The sequence below is a fragment of the Ictidomys tridecemlineatus genome, chromosome 1, assembly GCF_052094955.1.
Source record: "Ictidomys tridecemlineatus isolate mIctTri1 chromosome 1, mIctTri1.hap1, whole genome shotgun sequence".
In the NCBI taxonomy this organism is placed as follows: domain Eukaryota; kingdom Metazoa; phylum Chordata; class Mammalia; order Rodentia; family Sciuridae; genus Ictidomys; species Ictidomys tridecemlineatus.
This window is the reverse complement of record NC_135477.1, coordinates 53266337-53287830: the sequence shown is the minus strand read 5'-3', so window position 1 is coordinate 53287830 and position 21494 is coordinate 53266337. Positions and strand designations below refer to the sequence as shown.

The 21494-nt window shown below is 39.2% G+C and overlaps 1 protein-coding gene across 1 annotated transcript in view; it reads left to right on the top strand.

The window, feature by feature from the left end:
• The window catches only part of Mypn (myopalladin), a 76147-nt gene extending 58376 nt beyond the window's left edge, over positions 1 to 17771 (top strand). Inside the window, exons 12-19 of the mRNA XM_005325976.4 lie at positions 2272 to 2493; positions 3677 to 3826; positions 5179 to 5261; positions 6488 to 6614; positions 7966 to 8173; positions 9758 to 9923; positions 12813 to 12946; positions 16102 to 17771. Coding sequence (XP_005326033.1) covers positions 2272 to 2493; positions 3677 to 3826; positions 5179 to 5261; positions 6488 to 6614; positions 7966 to 8173; positions 9758 to 9923; positions 12813 to 12946; positions 16102 to 16271 — 1260 coding nt within the window. The 3' untranslated portion in view covers positions 16272 to 17771. The remainder of the gene's footprint in view (positions 1 to 2271; positions 2494 to 3676; positions 3827 to 5178; positions 5262 to 6487; positions 6615 to 7965; positions 8174 to 9757; positions 9924 to 12812; positions 12947 to 16101) is intronic.
• Positions 17772 to 21494: the final 3723 nt, after the last annotated feature.

Below are 21494 nucleotides of genomic sequence, written 5' to 3'. Positions count from 1 at the left end.
TAGGCTAGGGGTATAGCTTGGTGGCAGTTCATGAGCCTGGAAAGGATGGGTCATTTATCACTGATTTAATTTCCATACTGGCTAGATTCATACAGAAAAAAAAAAAAATTCTCTCCTTTGGGCACCTACAAGCAGCTGACACAGAAACTCCTGTAGTTACTCAAAAACGGAATGAGGCAAGGAAAAATGAAGACCACAGCATAAACTCAGTACTGGGAATTTAAAGCACATCCAACTGACAGTGGATCAGTAGTGCAACTTTTATGCTGGACGTATGCAGAAAGTTTCTTTAAATTTAACTTAAACATATTCTTATTTTTTGCAAGTTTCCTGATGAAATTTGACTCCCAGTGTTCATAACTAAAAATGACAACTTGAATTCAAGTGTAGTATAGATAGAGCCACCACTTTAATAAAATTTTACCCTTAACCCAAGTACATTGTTCAGATTCCTCAAAGATGTGGTAAGGTTGAAGCAAGTGATGACCTTTATGTCATTTATGTATTCAGTCATTCTTCGTATATGTATTGAACACCTGCCAGGGGGCAGCTTTATTCTAGGTGATGTTAATAGAGTGGGAAGAAAGTCATCCAAGATTCCTGCTCTTGTGAAGCAAACATTCTGACACCTAGATAGTCATTCAATCAATAAATAAGAAAAATACCAGCTAGTATAGTATCGCTATATGGGGAATTAGAATGGAGAGTTAGCTTAGATGAAATGACTGGGAAGAGTTCATTTCAACTTGACAGATAGGATTTAACAGAGAGAGAGAGCAAGAGGAATCCAGGATGAGTCTTAAAATTAGGGTTTAGCTGAGTGTATTCAAAGAGTGTCCCAAAGACCTGCGCCAAACTTCAAACTGTCAACTTGAGATAACTACAGAAATGGAAATTAACCATTAAGGAATTTTTATAGCAATTTAACAGGGAAATATTATGTGCATAAATATAATAATTTTGTTTTCCTTGTTAATTTCATTTTGTTAGTAATTTATTTTGTTTTTATTTTACAAAAGTACAAATTAGAAAATTTTCAAAACCTGGTTTTTACCATAGACAGTATGAGAAGCACTGGTTGAACCATTTAACCAAGTAAATGAATCTCAGTGGCACCATTTCCTGAGATGAAGAGCAGGTTAGGAGCACCTCTGGGAGTCAGAAATCAGGAGTGTTGTTTGAGCCATACTAATTTTGAGATGCCCATTGAGCACCACAATGTAGAATTAATCATTGGGTATATGATTCTGAAGTTCTAGAGAGGAATCAGGCTTGGAAATAGGGCTTTGGGAGTCCTCAGCATACAGAAGCTGTCTGCAGCTGTGAGATTGAATGAGATCACCAAGAGCAGAGGATTAGGTGCCAGCAGAGGAGAATGATCAGATGCTGCTAGAGAAAAAGAAGGAAAAACAGTATGGTGTGTCATGAAACCCAATAGAAGAAAATGTTTCAAAAAGGAAAAGTAGTCAACTCTGACTTATGCTGCTGAGAGGTCAAGTAAGGTAAGAACAGAAGAGTGATGATTCCGTTTGGCTAATTTACAGACCCTAACAGCAGCATTTTCAGTGGAACAGTGAGAACACAAGCTTAATTGGAGTAGCCTACCAAAGTAGGCAACAAGAAAGCCATCTGGTAACAATAGAGGTGGGGGTATTTCATTGCAGTTGCTTTTTTTTTTTTTTTTTTTTTTTTTTTTTTGTGGCGCTGGGGATCAAACCCAGGGCTTCATGCATGCTGAGCAAATATTCTCTCATGAGCTGTACCCCCAGCCCTACAGTTACTTCAAATAGTTCTGTTGTTAAGGGAACTGAGAAATGTAGTGAAGGCCATCGTAGAGCTAGGAGAGGTTTATTCAGGACAAAAATGTCTAGAAGAGACAGGAACATGGTGATGCAGGCATGTATCAGAATGCAGGGAAGAACATCTTTTCCAAAAACTCTATAGGCAGTTCTGCATATTTAAATGAATGTTAACTGTAGTTATAGAAATTATATTCCATTTTCACTCTAGTCCCTACAGAATTCTACTGAAGTTCCAGTTTCAAGGTAAGAAATCAGAATTCACTAAGGCAGTTTGGGATTTTAGTAGAAATACTGAAATTTCCCTTAATGCTCCATGGCAAGTGGCTGGCAGTGGGACATGCCTGCTTCATTGAGTTTTGTAGTATAAATCTGATATCTGAATCTGTAAGTTACATCCTCAATTGTAGTGGTGGACATGTTCTTCCTCACCATAGGGATAGAACTTTAAACATATTTGTCATTTTGACAGGAGTACAAAATTTCAAGCTTTGAACAGAGGCTGATGAATGAAATAGAGTTTCGCTTGGAACGTACACCTGTAGATGAATCAGACGATGAAATCCAACACGACGAGATCCCCACGGGCAAGTGTATTGCTCCCATCTTTGACAAAAGACTCAAGCACTTCCGGGTTACAGAAGGCTCTCCGGTCACATTCACCTGCAAAATTGTTGGCATACCTGTTCCAAAGGTAGGAGAAGATGACCAGCCAGTTGACCATCCAACAGCACAGAATAATAGACAGTGTGTTCAAAACAGTCTTAGCATACTCTTGGGTATCTACAGAGGGAATGAAAATCAATTCGAGAAATGAGCAAAACCCAGTTATTTGACTAAAATGAGAATATCAGGAATAGGATCATTAAATAAAGCAAAAAGAAATCAGACTTGTTAGAATTTTAATAAAATTTCTGAATAAATTTTTTAGTCACAACACTGTACTATGGGCTATTGATTCTCTTAACCATCAAACTCATCAGTCTAACATTTTTCATTATATTTAAAATCTATTGAATACACATAGGGTGCCTGTTGTACAAAGCGAGCTATATTTGTATTATTACTATTAGGTTGGTAAATGCCGAAAATGTCATATCATTATCACTGACTGCTGAAAAATCTTATGAGTCACCAGATTTTTTGGCAAGTCAGCTAAGAGAAGGATTTACACCTGGTGTGGCTGTGGCAGGAGATCTCTTCACTCTACTTTCACAAACATTTGCCTGATGTTATTATCTATGGTTAGGTAACCAGGAAAAGTAGAAAGGGCAGTTGCAACCAGTACTTTATCCCCCCTGTCTTTGAGAGATATCCTTGACATATGCAGAACTTGTCAGGAAGAAAAATTTTTTATTTTGGCTAGATGAGAAATTTAGCTAGTTAATTCTAGCCTTATTCAACTTGGTATATTAAACCATACTCTCTTTCAAGCATGGTGAGCTATCATAGGTACTGAGATCTGCAACTGCAGGAGACTTAAATATGTATATAAGTAATAAGAAAAGAGCCAGTTTCCTGGTTTTCGTTGTTTTGCCTCTGAAGACACATCTGGTTCTTAGGGTATCTTCTAAACTAATAATGAAGTACAATAAAATACTCAAAAGCTTTATCTTAGTCCTAAATTATATTGAATTTTTGACTTAAGTATTATATAATGGAGGGGTATATCATACTATCATTTTAAATAAGTTTTATAGCCTTTTTTCCAAGTGCTTTGAAAAGAGGAACATGTTGTAGAAATGATAGTTGACACTTGCCTCACCCTACTCCCTAGTTCTTTATCTTCTAAAGATATATGGAACATTATATATGCACATATATATACATGCACACATGCATATACATATAATCTTCTTGATTATCTTTCACTTCAGGTTTACTGGTTCAAAGATGGGAAGCAGATTTCTAAGAGAAATGAGCACTGCAAAATGAGGCGAGAAGGAGATGGGACGTGTTCTCTGCACATTGAATCCACCACCAGCGATGACGACGGCAACTACACCATCATGGCAGCCAACCCCCAGGTGGAGACGCAGGGTTACGCACTGTGCTGCACTCTGAGGAAGGAGCGGTTGATGTCATTGTGAATGAGACCTTGAGAAGTGCGAGTTACTCAGGATTGCTGAGGAAAATGAATGAGAAGCATTGTGATTGTGTGTAACTAGAGCGTAGTATCACAACCTAAAAGACTAGTTAGCCACTGACGGGTCACTCAACATTTCAGGCTTTGTCAAAGGACATTGGTACTATTTCTTCACTACATTTCCCTCCCATACCTGTTGGGCTGAATTTTATGTTTGTCAACTCCTTGAGTCTCTTGAGGAGTTAATGAGTTATTCTACCAATTATTCTATCAAAGTACAATATGTCATTTTTGTTCTTTAGAGAACAGGTAAATTACTTCAAAAAGGTTTTAAGTGTCCTTCAAATTCATATCCTTCTTTTTCTTGATAAAAATTGAAAAGTCATAATCTAATCTCTCACCTTCTTTTTTGAATGAGGCCAAGTCTTAAAATTTCCCTAAAAGATAGGCCAGAAAAAAATGTCTTTAATTACTAATTTTTAAAATAGTTTTTTTTTACTTGGAGATGGACTCAATACTTTTTATTTACTTGTTTGTTTATGTAGGTACTTATTTATTCACTATTTATTTATTCATTTATTTATTTTTATGTGGTGCTGAGGCAAGCGCTCTACCACTGAGGTACAACCCCAGTCCTTAATCACTATTCAAATACAAAGTACAGAATTATAATTTCTACTCTCATCCACTCTTCCTAGTGAAAGAACAGGATGAATCTCTATTGAGAAAAGTATAAAACTATTTGGCCATGCTCTCTGCATTGTGGCTACAAGTTGTATTAAGTTCACAAAAAGTTAAAGAAAAACTTTTTATATTTGTGCTCTGTTCATTTCTCAGGTTAAAATAAAAATCATCACGATAGTCTTAAAAAAATCTCTACCCCTGGAATATAAAGACAAGAAGACACATTATATTGTTTTCATTCCACTCCTACAAAGAAAAAATCATAATAGCAAAAAGTTTCATAATGTTCTAATGCAGAAAAAAAAACATATAAATTGAAAAAAAAAAACGTAGATTTCTTTCTTTTTTCTTTTCTTTTCTTTTTTTTTTTTTTTTTAAATTCAGTACTGGGGACTGAACCCAAGTCATTTCACATGAGCCCTTACCACAGAGCTACCCCCCCCCCAGCCCCCATTCCTTTTAACTTTTGAGACAGGGTCGCACTGAGTAGCCCAGGATGACCTGACTTGTGATCCTCCCTCAACCACCACAGTGGCTGGGATTGCAGGTACACACTACCATGTCCTTCTGAAGTTCTTAATTTAATCTTGTTCTTTTCCTATTTCTCAGGGGAGAATCAGCTGTTCTGGCCACTTGATGGTACAGAGTTTGCCCATTCGCAGTCGGCTAACCCCTGCGGGTCAGTCTCACAGGTAAAGATAAGAAGAATCCACTTTCTGGGGGCTCCTCCCATATGCCTACCCTCCACAAACAGCACCAAAGTTGTTGGGTCTACATATTGTTACTTAAAGGTAGCCTTCGGCCAGCAGCACCAGCACCACTTTCGAGTTTGTCGGAAATATAGAAGTTCAAGCCAACCCCAGATTACCGAATCAGAATCTGCATTTTAACAACAGGCCATGTGATTCACAAGCACATTAACATTTGAGAAATACTGATCTTTGGTACATTTTAATGGTTAAAAATTTGTAACCATTAGTAGCACCTGTGTACATAAGATATAAATTAGATCCTTTGAATTGAGTCACTGTCTTCTCTTTAATAAAACAGGAGCCTTTAATGATTATATGTATATAGAGCAATTATTTTTGCTGTCTCCACTACAGCAATTAGCTTTTTATCCTCTCTGATTTTACTAATCACTAAGAAGAAAGAGCGTGGCTTGAGTCTTATGGTGCCACAAAGTCTTAGCAAAGCATTCCATAGTTGCTGACACATATGAATTAAATGTGACTTACCAAAGGAATAAAAATAGCAACCCATGTTTCAGCTACAGTATTTCACCAGCCTTGCAACTATACCTTCTTCTTTTTTTAAGAACAGCTGTTACTGTTGGTCATTCTTACCCAGTTTAAGTTCGTGGACATCTTTAATGGTCTGCCATAATTTATAACCAGGTTAAATTTTATTACTCAAAGCCAAAGAGATTGAAGCTGCCTTGTTCTGGATAATAAACAGGACTTCTCTTTTGGTCTCTCTTTTGAGGTTCAGATTGAATACTGATTTATTTGTTTATTTTGATGTCTTTTGAACAACTGGTCAAACCCACAGCAAGAAAGCTGAGCCACTTAACCCAGAATGACTTCAGAGAGAAAGAAGCTAAAGCCTGTTTATTTGATTACAGATCTCCCAAGATAATCCTACAGTTTATGACATGCTTAGCACTTTGCTTTCTTTTTCTTTTTAATTAACTCCACACTATCATTATTATTATTATTATTATTATTATTATTATTATTATTATTATTAATTTTCTGCCCTAGAAGGCTCTTTCCCCTCCCCACCCCAAAAAAAGAAAGAAAGAAAAAAAAAAAACCGCTGCTGCTGTCTTTATAGTCCTATAGCCATGACAAAATACCTGTTGCTATGAGTTTGTAAAATGGCTTCTATGTCTGAAACCTGAACATACTTGTTCTAGGGGAAGGTCCCGAGTGCAAGAAAGAGACAAAGAGCCTCTACAGGAACGCTTTTTCCGACCACATTTTCTGCAGGCTCCTGGGGATATGGTAGCTCACGAGGGGCGCCTCTGTCGGCTGGACTGTAAGGTAGATTCTTAGCACTTGTCCTTAGTTCCAGATCTACTCAGATTTTGCATTTGATTGTTTGCTTGCATTTATATTTTTGTTTGTATTTGTTTTGTTGGAGCTGTGGTTTCCAAAGAAGGAATTCTTAGCAAAGGGATAGATCATTTTCCACATAGGCTTTTTTTGGAAAATTTAATACCAGACAAAATTAAGTTATTTCATGAAATTTTTAAGTCATTATATTTTTTGGCATTGTATTAAGTTAATTGCATTTTTAAAATACAACCAAGGAGGTGATATAATTTGAACATTTCCTTCCACGTGGTGTCTGGAAAGTTTTTATTTCAGTGTGATTTTTTTTTTTCTTTGTATCCCTGAAATGATTATTATGAGGTGTAGCCTTTAAAAAATTATAGTCATGAAACAATGATTGTGAGGCAGTTTAGGAGAGCAGAACATGGTTTCTCATACTAATAAACATCCATCACATTTACTGAATCTGTATTCTAATTTTTAAATTAAAAACTAGGTGTGAGATGAGCAGGGCAGATACCTCTTAATATGATGAGAAACTTAAGTCACCACTTCTGCCCCAGACAAAATGCGGAATGCTGTGGAAAATGTAGATGCAAATTTGGGAAGGCTTGAGGTTAAGCATTCGTTCAGAATGCACCTCTATCAGTGATTCTTAGTCTCCCATTGCTGCCTAAATAATATTCAGATTGACTGTTATTTCCCCCTCACAAAACTCTAAAAACTACAAGGTCTGAGTCCTCTCCTTAGAGATTCTGGTTTAATATTCTAAGTGGACACTGGATTTTTTTTAATATGTATTTTTTATTTGTACACAATACATTTATTTTATTTACTTTTATGTGGTGCTGAGGATCGAACCCAGTGCCTCACACATGCTAGGTGAGCTCTCAACCGCTGAGCCACAATCCTGGGCACTGGAATTTTTAAACCCTCTCCATCCTCTTATAATTTGCAGCAAAATTTGAGAACCCTGGTTTATTATCTGACCTTTCTCATATCTAACTCATGCTTATTAAGTTTACAAGCAATATATCATCTCTGATGTTGATGCTTCAGGTCTGTTTTATCTATAGCTTAATTCTTATTTATTCTGATGAATATAATCAAATAGATTAATCGTGACCTAAACTGGGGTCAAAATACCATATCATTTAAATTCATGCAGCAATTCATTCAGAACCCTCCCTCTTCTCCCTGTACTGCTCCAGAAGGGTTCTCATCACTCCATGTTTTCTCTCACTGTATACTTGCCAAACAAGGATGAAGAATTCAACCACCAAATAAATCTGCCTGTCATCAGTCTGTCATTTGCCTCAGCTGTCCTGTTGTTTATTAGGTGAGTGGCTTACCGCCCCCAGAGCTGACGTGGCTGCTCAATGGCCAACCTGTGCTACCAGATGCCTCCCACAAGATGCTGATCAGGGAGACAGGAATCCACTCTCTGCTCATTGACCCACTCACCCAGCGGGATGCGGGGACCTATACGTGTGTGGCTACCAACAAAACTGGGCAGAATTCTTTTAGTCTGGAGCTCACTGTAGTAGGTAAGGTTTGCTGCTGGGACCCCCAGACATAACTCCCTTCAAAATTATTGTGCAAATATGCAGAATCTCTGGCAGAATTCCGTAGTCCTTTACTCCGCCAATCTCAGTTTCCGCTTCACTGTAGTAAGGACCATATTTCTAGGTTGCTTTCAAAAACAGTGTTAATGTTAAAACAGAACACAGAACCTTGTACATATTACACATGCAATAAAGGGAGCATTGTAATTAATTATTCATTGAGCAATCAACAAATTGACTGTCACTACATTCCAGTCATTTGTCCTGCAGTCAATGTATTATTCCTGAAACATACCAGGCTTTTTTTAAATCTCCCTAAGTTACAGGCCTTTACATCTGTGGCCCCTCTATCTAGAATACCCTTCTTAGCCCAGCAGCTTCTTATTCATTCTCTAAAGACTAACTCAAGTGTCACCCCCCTGGCACAGTAGATCCACCAAGCACAACTACTCCTTCCCAGTCCTCCTCTGTATTTCTATGCCAGTAATCTCAGCTCCTGGAGGGATGAGGCGAAAGGACCACAAATTCAAGCCCAGCCTGGGCAACTTAATGAGACCCTCTATCTCAAAAAAAAAAAAAGAAAAGAAATGAAAAGCAGGAACTTTTAGAGAGCTCATGGCCTTCTGTGTAATTGTTCATTTCTTTGCGTGAGCTTCTGAAGTCAGAGACTCTGACTTGTTGTGTGTATCTCTAGTATCAGCCTTAGTGCCTAGAACATGGAGGGTGCTTGGCAAATTTGAGCTGATAAGAGAACAAACTCTTATCTTATAAGCTAATGTGAACAAAATGCTGTCATGCCTATAGAAGAGGAAAGCAAAACATCACCTACAAGGAGCCACCTCTATAGGGCAGAAGTCTAGCCAGAATTAAGTTTCAGAATTTAGGAATTCTGGACTTGGGTTTTCTCCTGCTGTCTTGCAGTCTGATGAGCTCACAGTATCTTCAGCACATCATTCCTGCCTGCAAATAAATGCTTATTTATCTTTTTTCCATTCCTTACAATGAATTTCCTCTTGCCAACAGAATAGGAAAGATTTATTTTGCAAGGATACATTGATTGCAGATCTTTACCTTTTTCCCCACCATTTTGCTTTAACCTTGACTTTGAAACCCTGACATAAGAGGTTCTGGACAAAAGAAAGACCTTCTTAGAAAGTGTAATTTTGTGTATTTTTTAAAACCATATGATTCTGTAGGTATGAGGGTTTTTTTTTTCCAAAACAAAAAGTTGGGGAAAACTGATACATCTCCTATGAAATACATTCCTCCAAAAAAGAAAAAAAAAAGGATCAATTTTAGTATATAAAGAATATTGTTTCTCAAAAGTTATTATTGCACAGTTAAAGAAAATCCTCTAATTTAACCATTCCTAGCATTTGCATCCCAAATCTTCAAGTGTTATCTCACATGGCCCAATTTTTTTTTGTAAACATTTATGGAGCTTGATCAAGGCAATGATCCTCACTAAGGGTACAAGAAGTGTTCTGAATTCCAGAATGTAGTGTATTTGAGGCATGAACTTCAAAGCACTTACTATTCAAACAAGAAATCTCTTCTCTCACTCAGCAAAAGAAGTGAAGAAAGCACCTGTGATCCTGGAGAAACTGCAAAATAGCGGTGTTCCCGAAGGCCACCCAGTGAGACTGGAGTGCCGTGTGATAGGCATGCCCCCACCCGTGTTCTACTGGAAGAAAGACAATGAGACCATCCCTTCCACCAGAGAGAGGATCAGGTATGGCAGCCACCACAGGGACCTGTGCGCTTGGAGCACATGTTGGGCCACCTAATAAGATTGTAGCCTTTTGGGTCTTGCTTCCTAGCAATATGCTCTTGAGTTTCATTCACATTATTGTGTATATCAAGAATTTATTCCTTTTTTTGTCAATGTTTTTGTTGTATGTTGTATGGTTGTCTCAGAGATTAAAAACTTTAAGTTTAAAATTATACAATAAATTTATGAAGTATTTATGGCTTCTAAATCCCCACCTTCTCACCGATGTGTCTCTGCTTGTAGCTTTTCTTCCTTGAGTACTCTCTTCCGTGTCTTCCTCCAACTACGGTCTACCTCCCCAGTGTCTGTGATCCCTCAGGCTCAGCTCAAAATCTTGACCTCCAGGCAGAGCAGTGCCCCTGCTTCCTCCCCTCCCCAGTCCAGGACTGGGTCTGTATTCTGTGATCCAGGTCTGAGCCCGTTTTCTGCTGTTGCACATGGCCATTATTGTTAGTGTTATTGGTTTCATTCTGTGTCACCTCGACTGGACTGTGAGCATCTGAGCTTAGGTGAGCACCTTAGCTTTGTCTTTGTATTTCCTGACACCTCACAACACCAAGCACCTTGCCTTTTACTGGTAGCAATTTATACAGAATGAATGAACAAATGCATGTATTTCCTCAACTCACTAAACTGAAGCAACAGCATTCTAATATGTCTCTGACACCAGGCACAAGCCCTATTCAGTTCTCCTCCTCACCACTGTTAGAGTGGTCTTTTACAAATGCAAACTGATTACACCACCTGCAGCTTAAGATGTGTCAACAGTTCCTTATCACCTGAAAGGAAGAATCCCAACCTTTTACCATGTACATGTGGCTCTCTCTCCTGCCTTGTCCCTAGTCCTCCCACCTCCCCATGTACTCTCCACTCCTGGCCATAATGAACATGCCACCCTCTCTTCTATACCATCATGTCTTTGCTCAAGTTGTTCCACTACCTGGAACAGCCTCGTCCCCAATCTTTTTTTTTTTTTTTTTTGGTACTGGCTATTGAACCTAGGGGCCTTAACCACTGCACCACATCCCCAGCCCTTTTTGTGTTTTACTTAGAGACAGGATCTCACTGAGTTGCTTAGGGCCTCACTAAGTTGCTGAGGCTGGCTTTGAACTTGAGATCCTCCTGCCTCAGCCTCCCGAGCTGCTGGAACAAATTCAACCTTTTAGAAAGGCTCTAGCACATCTTTTGGGAAGCTTTCTCACAAGTTAATTGGGTATGTTATATTATAGTACTTACAAAGTACATTTTTAATTTCTTTTTATTCATCATTGGTCTTTGTGCAGTGTTCATTTTTCTGTAGCTTAATCTTACATATGCTTGTGCTTCTGAACATCTTCACACCTTCTCCTTAGTGCCAGGGACTTCCCCAAATAACCTTCCCTCTATGTTCCCAAAGCACCTTTCCTGCGTCATTTCTCTATCGTGTGTTGCATTCTATTTATTGCTACTTTTACTTATTTAACTCTTATTTTTTCTTTCCTACTAAGCTTAGGGACTCTTCTAGAGAAAGAGTTTTTGTCATTTTCATCTTTACACCCTCAGCACCCAAGGCAGCACATCCAGGATTGTGCCCAACAGAATATTCTTTTCTTTCTTTCTTTCTTTCTTTCTTTCTTTCTTTCTTTCTTTCTTTCTTGTTTTTTTTTTTTTCTTAGTACTGGGGATTGAACCCAGGGGCACTCAACCACTGAGCCACATTCCAGACCTTTTTGTATTTTATTTAGATTCAGGGTCTCTCTAAGTTGCTTAGAACCTCACTAAAATTGCTCAGGCTGGCTTTGAACTTGTGATCCTCCTACCTCAGCCTCAGAGCCACTGGGATTACAGGCATGAGCCACCTGGCCCTGCCCAACAGAGTATTCAACAAGAGTTTAATAAAGAAATATTCCAAGAATGAATTCATTAATCAGAAAGTGAAGGTAGCCAACATAATAAGGTGGTGAAATTGTGATGGGTATTTTTTTTACTTTTGTTTTACTTGTTATGACTTTATTTAGTCTTATTATTTTACAAATAATAAATAGCTTTCAACCAAAGGGACACACTTGTTTATTCTTCGAACTCAAGAAGTTATTGGTATTATCTCTACCCGGTAAATGAGCTGTGGCAGTCTCTGAAGGGATCTTGGAACAGGGTATAAAAGAGGCCAGATCAATAAGGGGTAAAAGGGCCATGTAGCCACGTGGTTGGTTCTCCATCCTTGGCCGCAGATCAAAATCACCTGGGGAATTTCTTTAAAATCCTAATGCTTGGATCCCAGCCTGAGGTTCTGATGTAATTCCCTGAGGTGTGGCCTGAGATTCTAATGTGCAGCCAAGGTTGAAAACTACTGATGTACAGAAAACAGAAGGAAAAAGCAGACTGATTTCCTCAATCACATTAAGCTAAATTCTACATGCATTCCCTCTGGTCACATTAGGAAATGCCATCTCCAGGCTGTAGATACATTTGCCCCTGGGATCTTGTTTTGATTTACTTTCCCGCAGCTTCTTAACAAAGTTCTCACTGAAATTTCCAATCTTATTTAGAAAAGAGATCATTCTGTACTTTGGTTGCGAAAAGCAGGGTTCCCCCTGATAGGAAGGAAAACTTTGGTGGAGCTGGAGCAGTGGAACATACAGACACTGGTCACAGCATCTTGGATGGCTGTCACCTTCTTCTAAGCATTATAAGGTTCATTATAAGGTTCATTGCTGGTCTTTTGTAGTTTCTTTTAACCTTCAGATTTGCTTTGTGCTTGTCTTCAACAGAATTTCCTTTTTTTTCCCTGTAGAGAGTGAGTTTCCCTAAATTTGACAGAGATGCTTCTGCTCCTACTTAAAATATGGGTATGTTCTTTCTCTTCTCCAGCATGCACCAGGACACAACAGGATATGTCTGCCTCCTCATTCAGCCAGCCAAGAAATCAGATGCTGGATGGTACACGCTGTCAGCCAAAAACGAAGCTGGCATAGTGTCGTGCACTGCTAGGTTGGATATATACGGTAAGTATAATGTCATCCATTGGTTGAACATCTGTGTGTGACAGGCAGCTTTAAGATCATTTTTTTTTTTTTTTTAGGATTAGTAAGTGTCCATAAAAGAATTGGGTAGATTTTAGTGCTTAAGAGATGGATTTTTAAAGTCATCTTGTCCTAGGTACCTCAGGGCTTTTGTACACTTCTGTGTTTTGCCATGAACTTAACCTTCTTCCAAAAGAGGAATTCTGATCCTAGGAAGACTTCAGCTAGCCCACAATGTGCACCTACCTGAGGTGTGACCTGAGATTCTAAAGTGCAGCCAAGCATTCTTAGCCATCCAGTGTCTTCATGCTGTCTCCTTCTGCAGGGGGTCACCCACAGGAACTTCCTACTACCGTGATCACCCAGAAGAATTTTCTAGATGCCATCATTCATTTATTTATGCATTCAACTAATGTATATTGCTCCAATCCCCCAATCAGAGTTCCCTATTAAGTGGAAGTAAATTAATAATATTAAACTCAAGTGACATTTGAATAGTGACATAATTAATGAAAGTGGTATCCTTGGTCCTCCCAGGCTCATGAAATTATTATAATTGTTGTTACCCTCATTTAAATGCTGAGAAAACGGAGACTCAGAGAGTTTAGCGAGTACAGCTAAGAAGCAAACCCAGGTCTTCGTTATCAATCCTTTGAGCCATGTTTCTCATTTTCAAAGGATCTAAGAAATTAATCTTTATTAATGTTTTTGTGTGCTCTATTCCCCTTCCTTAAACTCTTTGACATGAACTGGTATGTTTTAGAGTCATGGTCTTTAATCCAAAAGAGTGCTTCTTTTTTCTTTTTCCTTTTTTTTTTTTTGTTTAAATAATTGGTTAAACCAATAAATTTCACATTCGTAACTTGTTTAACATGATTAATCAGAATAACAACAGCAATTCTATTTAGAACCTGAGAGCCCTGCTGTTTACAGGTGAACAAAAGGTATCCCCTTTATTTAGTACCATGCAGAAAGGGGTTTGACCTGCCATTTTCCCTAGGTCTCATTTTTAGAGGAAAGATATAGATCTGTATTATTTTTTTCTGACTTGAAAAGAAAATCAATTGTGGCCAGGCTCAGTGGCGCATACCTGAAATCCCAGCAGTTTGGGAGGCTGAGGCAAGAGGATCATGAGTTCAAAGCCAGTCTCAGCAAAAGCAAGGTACTGAGCAACTCAGTGAGAGCCTGTCTCTAAATAAAATACAAAATAGGGCTGGGGTGGGGCTCAGTGGTCGAGTGCCCCTGAGTTCAATACCGGTATTCACCCCTCATCTCATCAAAAAAAAAAAAAAAAGGAAAGGGGAAAGAAAATCAATTGTGAAGGAAGCTAAAAACATCCAAGGAGAAAGATGCCAATGATAGGTTTCTTGGTCTAGGCGTTTCCTCCAGGTCTGAAGGCAATAGGTCTCCAACTGGTAAACCCTGAAATGGATGACATAAATCAACACTGCCCTCCAGTGGCTGAGTTCCCAGCTAGCCTCTTTCCTGTCCTTCACGGTACTAACAATAGGAGGTGCTGTTGGGTCTGTTGGGATCTGGGGTGGGAAAGATGATGGAGGCCTTAGACTAGAATAATTTCACTACCACCTCCTCCTCTACCACCACCACCACACTTCTAAGAAATGGAATAGTAAGGCTCCACTCTCATCTCAAGTGCTGCTGGGGTGTAGCTCAGTGGTAGAGTACATGCCTAGTATGTCTAAGGCCCTGAGTTCAATCCCCAGCACCAGAAATAAATCCTAAAATTAGGAATTACTGTCCAATTAAGATGCCAGAGTAATCAGGGTAAGGATAAGAGATGCTCTTAAAGTGGAATTGCTGTAAGTTTTGCCTTCAGTGTTATGGCTTTACAAATTTGATTCTCTCCACTCAGAGGAACTTAAGAATGAAAAACTGATTACAGATAATGAAATCAACAAAGGACCAATTTATAAATCAGAATGCTAAACAGGAGCACAGCTTCCTAAGACCCAGAACCCCAGTGTTCCCCACCTAGTATACCCCCTTCTCCGTATCAAGGTACCCAGAAACCTATCAGGAGATTGCTTGCTAATTTTTTTTTCTTTTTGGTACTAGGGATTGAACTCAAGGCACTTGACCATTGAGCCTCATCCCTAGCTTTTTTCTTTTTTAAAAATATTTTTTTTAGTTGTAGATGGACACAATACCTTTATTTTTTTTTATTTATTTATTTTTATGTGATGCTGAGAATTGAACCCAGTGCCTCACACATGCTAGGCAAGTGCTCTACCACTAAGCTACAACCCCAGCCTATCCCCAGCCCTTTTTTATTTCAAGACAGGGTCTCACTTATTTGCTGAGGATGGTCTTGAACTTGCAATCTTCCTGCCTCAGCCTCTTGAGTTGCTGGGAATACAGGCATGCATCACTGTACCCAGCACTTGGTAATTTCTGAATCAGAGATAATAGCAGAGACTGCACAGTGGGGATAGGTATTTTATTCAGGTCATGTTCAAGCCTAAGGATCGAGTCTGCTAAAAACAAGATCTCCTTTGAATAGCACCTGGTGAATATGGAAACTCAAATCAATTCTCTTTTGTCCATGAACCATGCTTGATTGCATATAAGCTACTTTTTAGTCTTCTTGCTTTAACTCATTGAACCTGATTAGGGTTCTGGGTGGGTAGATAGGTAATGGCTGTTTAGGGTGGTTAGGGTGTAGGATGGGTACTTCCCACAGGGTTGAACCCACCTTTTTGGCTTCTATGGCCACAGTTTCTTGCCGATATCTCATGAGGTGCCCTCCTCTGTGAGCCTACAATCCCCTGTACATAGTCGCCAGCAGACCCCACGCTTGTCAGTGAGAGGGGATAATTTTGAGAAATCACCATAGTCATCCACTCTTCCTTCTTTCAGGAATTCTAACCTCTTGCTAAGTGAGAATCACAGGTTGTAGAATTAGAGCCTTAAGAGATCACCAGATCAATTTCCCTGTTCATGGCAGGGAATGTTTTATTGCTCTCTTTTGCAAAAAAGATCATTCAGATCTAGATATCCTTAAATGCTTTACCAAGAATTCAAAGGGAGCATTGGAGTGAGGACAGAACGCACTTCTGTGGGGTACCTGCCAGACTGTATGCCCTTGATCATAACACATTATTTGCTCCATTTTCCAGCTCAGTGGCACCAGCAGATCCCAGCACCCATGTCTATCCGGCCCAGTGGCAGTCGCTACGGATCTCTCACCAGTAAAGGACTTGACATTTTTTCTGCTTTTTCCTCCATGGAAAGCACAATGGTGTATTCACGCTCTTCTCGGAGTGTAGTGGAAAGTGATGAACTTTAAGGATGTCTGGGTGCCTGCTGCGTAAGGGGGCAGACTGTGGAGAGGGAAGTAAGGGCCAGTCACAGCAGTTTCTAAGCATCAGGATTTGAGTGAGTACCCATGCTGTTGGACCTGTGGTAAGAAGTGCTTTGAATAAGTTGGCTGGGGACTCTTGTAGTCTCAGATGAGGAGGTCGCGGGAGCTGTGGGGCTGTGCCTTTTAAAGATTCCAACAAAAAAGTGAGCAATAGAGATGAACCAAAGATGTCATACTGCAGCCATCTACTACTTTGGGGAAAGGCTAGCATGCTCCCTGTCCCCATTATGTTAGGAATGTTTAGGTCCTACTAGGAGAAATTAGGGGCCATATGCCTGGGCTGAGAGGAGTTATACAGTAGTGACCTTAGAATATAACTAATTCATCCAGCAATCAAAAAACTGGGGAAGTTGCTGTCACCTTTCATTAGTTACATTCATAGCAGTAGTTTTGATGAACTCATTAAATCACTTAGCATTAGGAGATCATATCATACAAATCTCACATGTGGTGAAACACTTTTGATTTGCATATCCTGGGTGTACATGAGCCATATAATAAGGTGCCAAAAGGTGCTTGAGACATGAAAAAAAAAAATTCACCTGAACACTCAGTGTTGCACTGTGCATTTATTCTGTGGCCAAAATAGGAACCCACCAGCCTGTCTTCACCATTTGGTTTGAAATGGTGATTGATTTTTCTTCTTTCTGACTTTGCATCTCTAGACTCTGAAACTAAAAAGCTGTTAATAAACCAATCAAGGGGGAAAAAGTCTTCTGTGGGGTCACTTTAAAAACTACAAGCTTTAGTTGCCAGTTGCAAAATGTACAAGAATCATCTTCATCATTTGCTTGTAAAATACTACCCAGTATGTACTCACTCCCTCCCAAAAGTCTGGAAGTGTCTAAGGTAATAGGGAAGGAAGAGATGCAGACAAGAAGAGAAGTGATGGGAGAATGCTGGCTTTCCATTTACAGTAGCCAAGACGTGATTGTGGAACGAGAGATCTTTAATAGCTGTGAGCTGCTTTAAGATCGTTGATCAAATGGCATTTTCTACATAGAAAATATTACACTAACCAGGAAAGTGGAGGGAAAGGGGAATTTGCATCTTTATTCTAATCCACCTATTCAAAATTTGCCTCTCAATTTAGGAATTTTTAGTCTCAAGATCCCAGTGATATCCCTAGTGTCTAGAAAAGAATATAGCACAAGTAGACATGCAACAAATACTTGCTGGATGAGTAAATCTGTTAGACACAGGAGTCTACAATCTACAGCAGTCCAAAAACTGCCCAAAGAATGGTCATCACAGCACATTTTCCACTGATTCCCTTTGCTCAAATCTCTGGTGTTCTCTATGTCAGGCCCCCTCTGCGGGCATCTTATTTAATTGAGTTAGAGATAGTAATTGCTTAGAAAGGCTTGAAACTTTCTTTGCTCCAAGGCAAGAAATTTCCAGAATAAAAATAAATTCATTCACTCAAAAAAATCCTTTGTGTGTCTACTCTATATAAGATACCATGGTAGATACTGTGGGAGATGCAAACATATGAATAAGACACAGTCCTGCCCTCAGAGACCCTGCGATTTAGTAGGAGGGCCAATGTTTAAGGCATGTAGAATGGATGTTTCCTGAGGCAAAGATCTATTCTTTATCCAACAAAAGTTTCTAGTTCTCTTCATTCTATTTTTTCATAACTTTTTAAATCTCTATTTTTCAGTCTTGATTTCTACTTTAAAAATGCCATAATCTGCATTTGTAAGAAATGAAGATTTCAGTCAACTATGTTCAGCAGAATTATTAGGTTTTTGTTTCCTTTTTTATTTATGCAGTAACAGTAGTAAAATATAGGCAACTTTAATGGAATAGAATGCATCTTGGATATCCCATAAAATATTTCTGTATTGGCTTCTATTATGAAATCTCATAACCAAGAAGTACTTTCTGACTCAGAGATTGTTTCTAGATTGTACACCTGATGTCCCTATTGCATACACATTTGTAAGCCCTAGACATTCTCCCATGGTGGGGGCGGGTACTCATCTCTATATGTCTTAGCTTTCTGAATTATTTTTTTATCAGTCCTCTTTGATTGTGTTCAACAGAGATCTAGGATAAGTATTGTAATTGGCCACTAGGTGGCGCTGCCTCACTCAAAATATAACAAACCTAAAAATTCCTGAAATTTGAGCTATTGAATTGTATTAAATTAGGGTTTCTCAACCTGGGTAGTATTGACCTTGGGGGTCTGATAATTCGTTGTGGAGGAGGACTGACGTATGGATTGGAGGATACTTAGCAGCATCCCTAGCTTCTACCCTAGGTGCTGTAGCAACCCCAACCGGCTTCCCTTTTGTTGAGAACCACTGTGCTAAACACATCAGTGCCCTGCTTTCATAATTCTATTAGAATTCAATGACAATGAGAGTCATTTGAATAAGAAATTTTAGTTCCACTGCACGTGTTTGCTTTCAACATAACCAAAATCAGATTCATTATCTTCCCTTTCATAAACCATTCCTCAACCAAACTTAATGATTTCTAGTAATGGCACCATCACGTTCCTCACAATCAGAATAAGAAACAATCAAGTTTTTTTTTTCTTACTTTTTCCAATCAAGCAAGAAATTCTATTCATCCTAATTTATTATTCCTCTTATTTTCAGGCTTTCCTTTCCATTCCCCTACAGTCACCCAGTTCCAACTTTCATTACTATCTTAATTTCCCTCAATATTTCTAACTTCAACCATAAAAGACTTCTAAGTGGTCTTCTTGGCTCTAATACTGTGACTTCTTCCTACTCAAATCCAACCCAGACCCCAACATCACCTCATTCTCCCCAAAGTCCTGCTCTACTGACATTATTCCCTAATTTTCAAATCCCCAATGGCTACTTGGAGCCAACTCAGGTAGGTACCAGCTGTTCTGTCTCGGGGTATTCAAGCTTACCCCATCACCAGAAAAAACACCCAGCACAGTGGCAACACCACACAAGACTTTGCCTTCCATCCACATGCCTCTCTCCAACCTTTACCTGGAGGCTGTTTCCACCTCTGGAAATCCTACCTGTTCCATAAAGTTCATCTCAAATGCCACTTCCTCTGTGAAATATTTTCTGATTTCCCATGCCCCAATCAAACAGAATAATTTCTTTGAAAATTTGTAGTGAATTTCATGGGTCTGGAGGAAGAGATTACTTTCTACAGTGTTTTCTACAGAGCATAGACTCTAGACACCTGCTGCTCTCTCCCCTGACCCTAGCCCACTTTTGTTTGCTTGTGCTAGATTTTAGTTACTCATTGATATGGACTGTGTCAGAAGTTTGCCTTTGTGCCTTATATGGAGTAGGCACTCAATAAATGTTGATTGACCTAAATCAAATTTAAAATTCAATGAAAGTCAGTATGTTTCTACATACAGTGATTGAGTATATGCAGTGATTTTAACCATGGCTGCACAATTAGAATCTCCTGTTGTGCTTTTAAAAATTCCCCACACTCCAATTTATTAAGTCATAAGCTCTGGGGTTGTGACACAGTCTTAGTTTATAAAGCTTCCCAGTTGATTCCAATGAGCAGTCAAGGTTGAGGAGCATCATCTTATTCCCAGGATTTAGTCTCAGAAACATCCAAAGAAATAGAGATAGCATAAAGTTGTAGGATTGATATTCGTGCAGAATATACTGTGCCCTGGTTGCACATGCAGTGTGTGCCTGGAACATAGAAATAAGTACATATGTTGGGTATGGAACTGCATGCCTGGAATCCTAACAGCTTGGGAGGCTGAGGCAGGAGGATCTAGAGTTTGAAGCCAGCCTCAGCAACTTAGCAACTCAGCAAGACCCTGACTCTAAATAAAATATAAAAAGGGCTGGGGAAATTGCTCAGTGGTTAAGGCCCCCTGGATTTAGTTCCTGGTACCTCCCCTCCAAAAAAGTTCATCATATTAGACCCTGATATTAGACATGCAGCATACATGAAGCCCCCAGAGGAAGCTCAAAAATAGGCCAGGGAAAATTGGGGCAATTTCACCTAGCCATTTGTTTCAAAATGCCACACAATTCCATATGCACCTTTCTCTGCAAGCAACTGAAGAGCTCTTTATTCCTTGGTTAGTCATGGAAATGGGAATCAAAGGGAAATAGAAAAAGAATCAGAATTCCAAATAGTGCAGTTGGTTTAAATGCATCCTTCTCTTTTTATCCTTCACTTAACTTTTGTAGGCATCCAGGGAGAAATGAAAATAGTCAAGAGACAAGTAGTAGGTTAACCTAGGGCTCTGGATGACACATACCATTCCCAGAGAAGTCAAAAGTCAACTCTTGGCCAGGTGTGGTGGTGCACACTCCTGTAATCTCTGTGGCTCTCGAGGCTGAGACAAGAAAATTGCAAGTTCAAAGAGCTAGCTTAAACTAAGTGAGATCCTGTCTCTAAATAAAATACAAAATAGGGCTGGGGATGTGGCCAAGCGCCCCTGAGTTCAGTCCCCAATACAAAAAAAAAAAAAAAAGCCAACTTTTGTAAGGACAGTTCCATTTAGATAATCCTCAGATAATTAATTTACTTGTAATTTGGTTGTTCAAAACTCATATTTCCCTACATACATATCACCCAGTGCTAGATTTCCAAGTGAATCCAGAAAAGTCCATTCATGACTGAATTATAATAACATGACTGAATCTATAATAATAGATTTGGTTTACGAGCACTGAGATCCAGGCAAAGTGGCCAGTAAGAGAAAAAAGACTTTTTCCTTCTTTTTAGTGTCTGTGATGTGTCAAAGCTAAAGAGTGTTCATGCTCCTTTCTGCATCTAGCCCCCATTCTGTGTTTTCCTCCTCAGGGCCCCTGTACCTCTCATTCTATAATATCTGCTGCTATAACCATCTCCTCACTCCTTCCCAAAGTCTGCCAGCGTGTTTGCTGCTCCACGATGACCTAAGTCCAGCTCCATGCATCTAGCTAGGTCTGATGTTTGGGGAAAAAGGCCATCCAACGGAATAGGTTCTGGAATGCTTGAGAGCCTTTTACTTGACATAGGTGCTGCATTTTTTGAAGCAGTTATTTTCTCACTCCCATGAACTTTTAATAGAAATTAATAGAATTGCTGGTAGAGCTTTTAAAGAATCAGGCTGTAAAGGGGAGAGATAGGAAACAAAGTCAGATCCTAAATTGTTCTTGCTAATGACAATCTCTTCCCATCTCC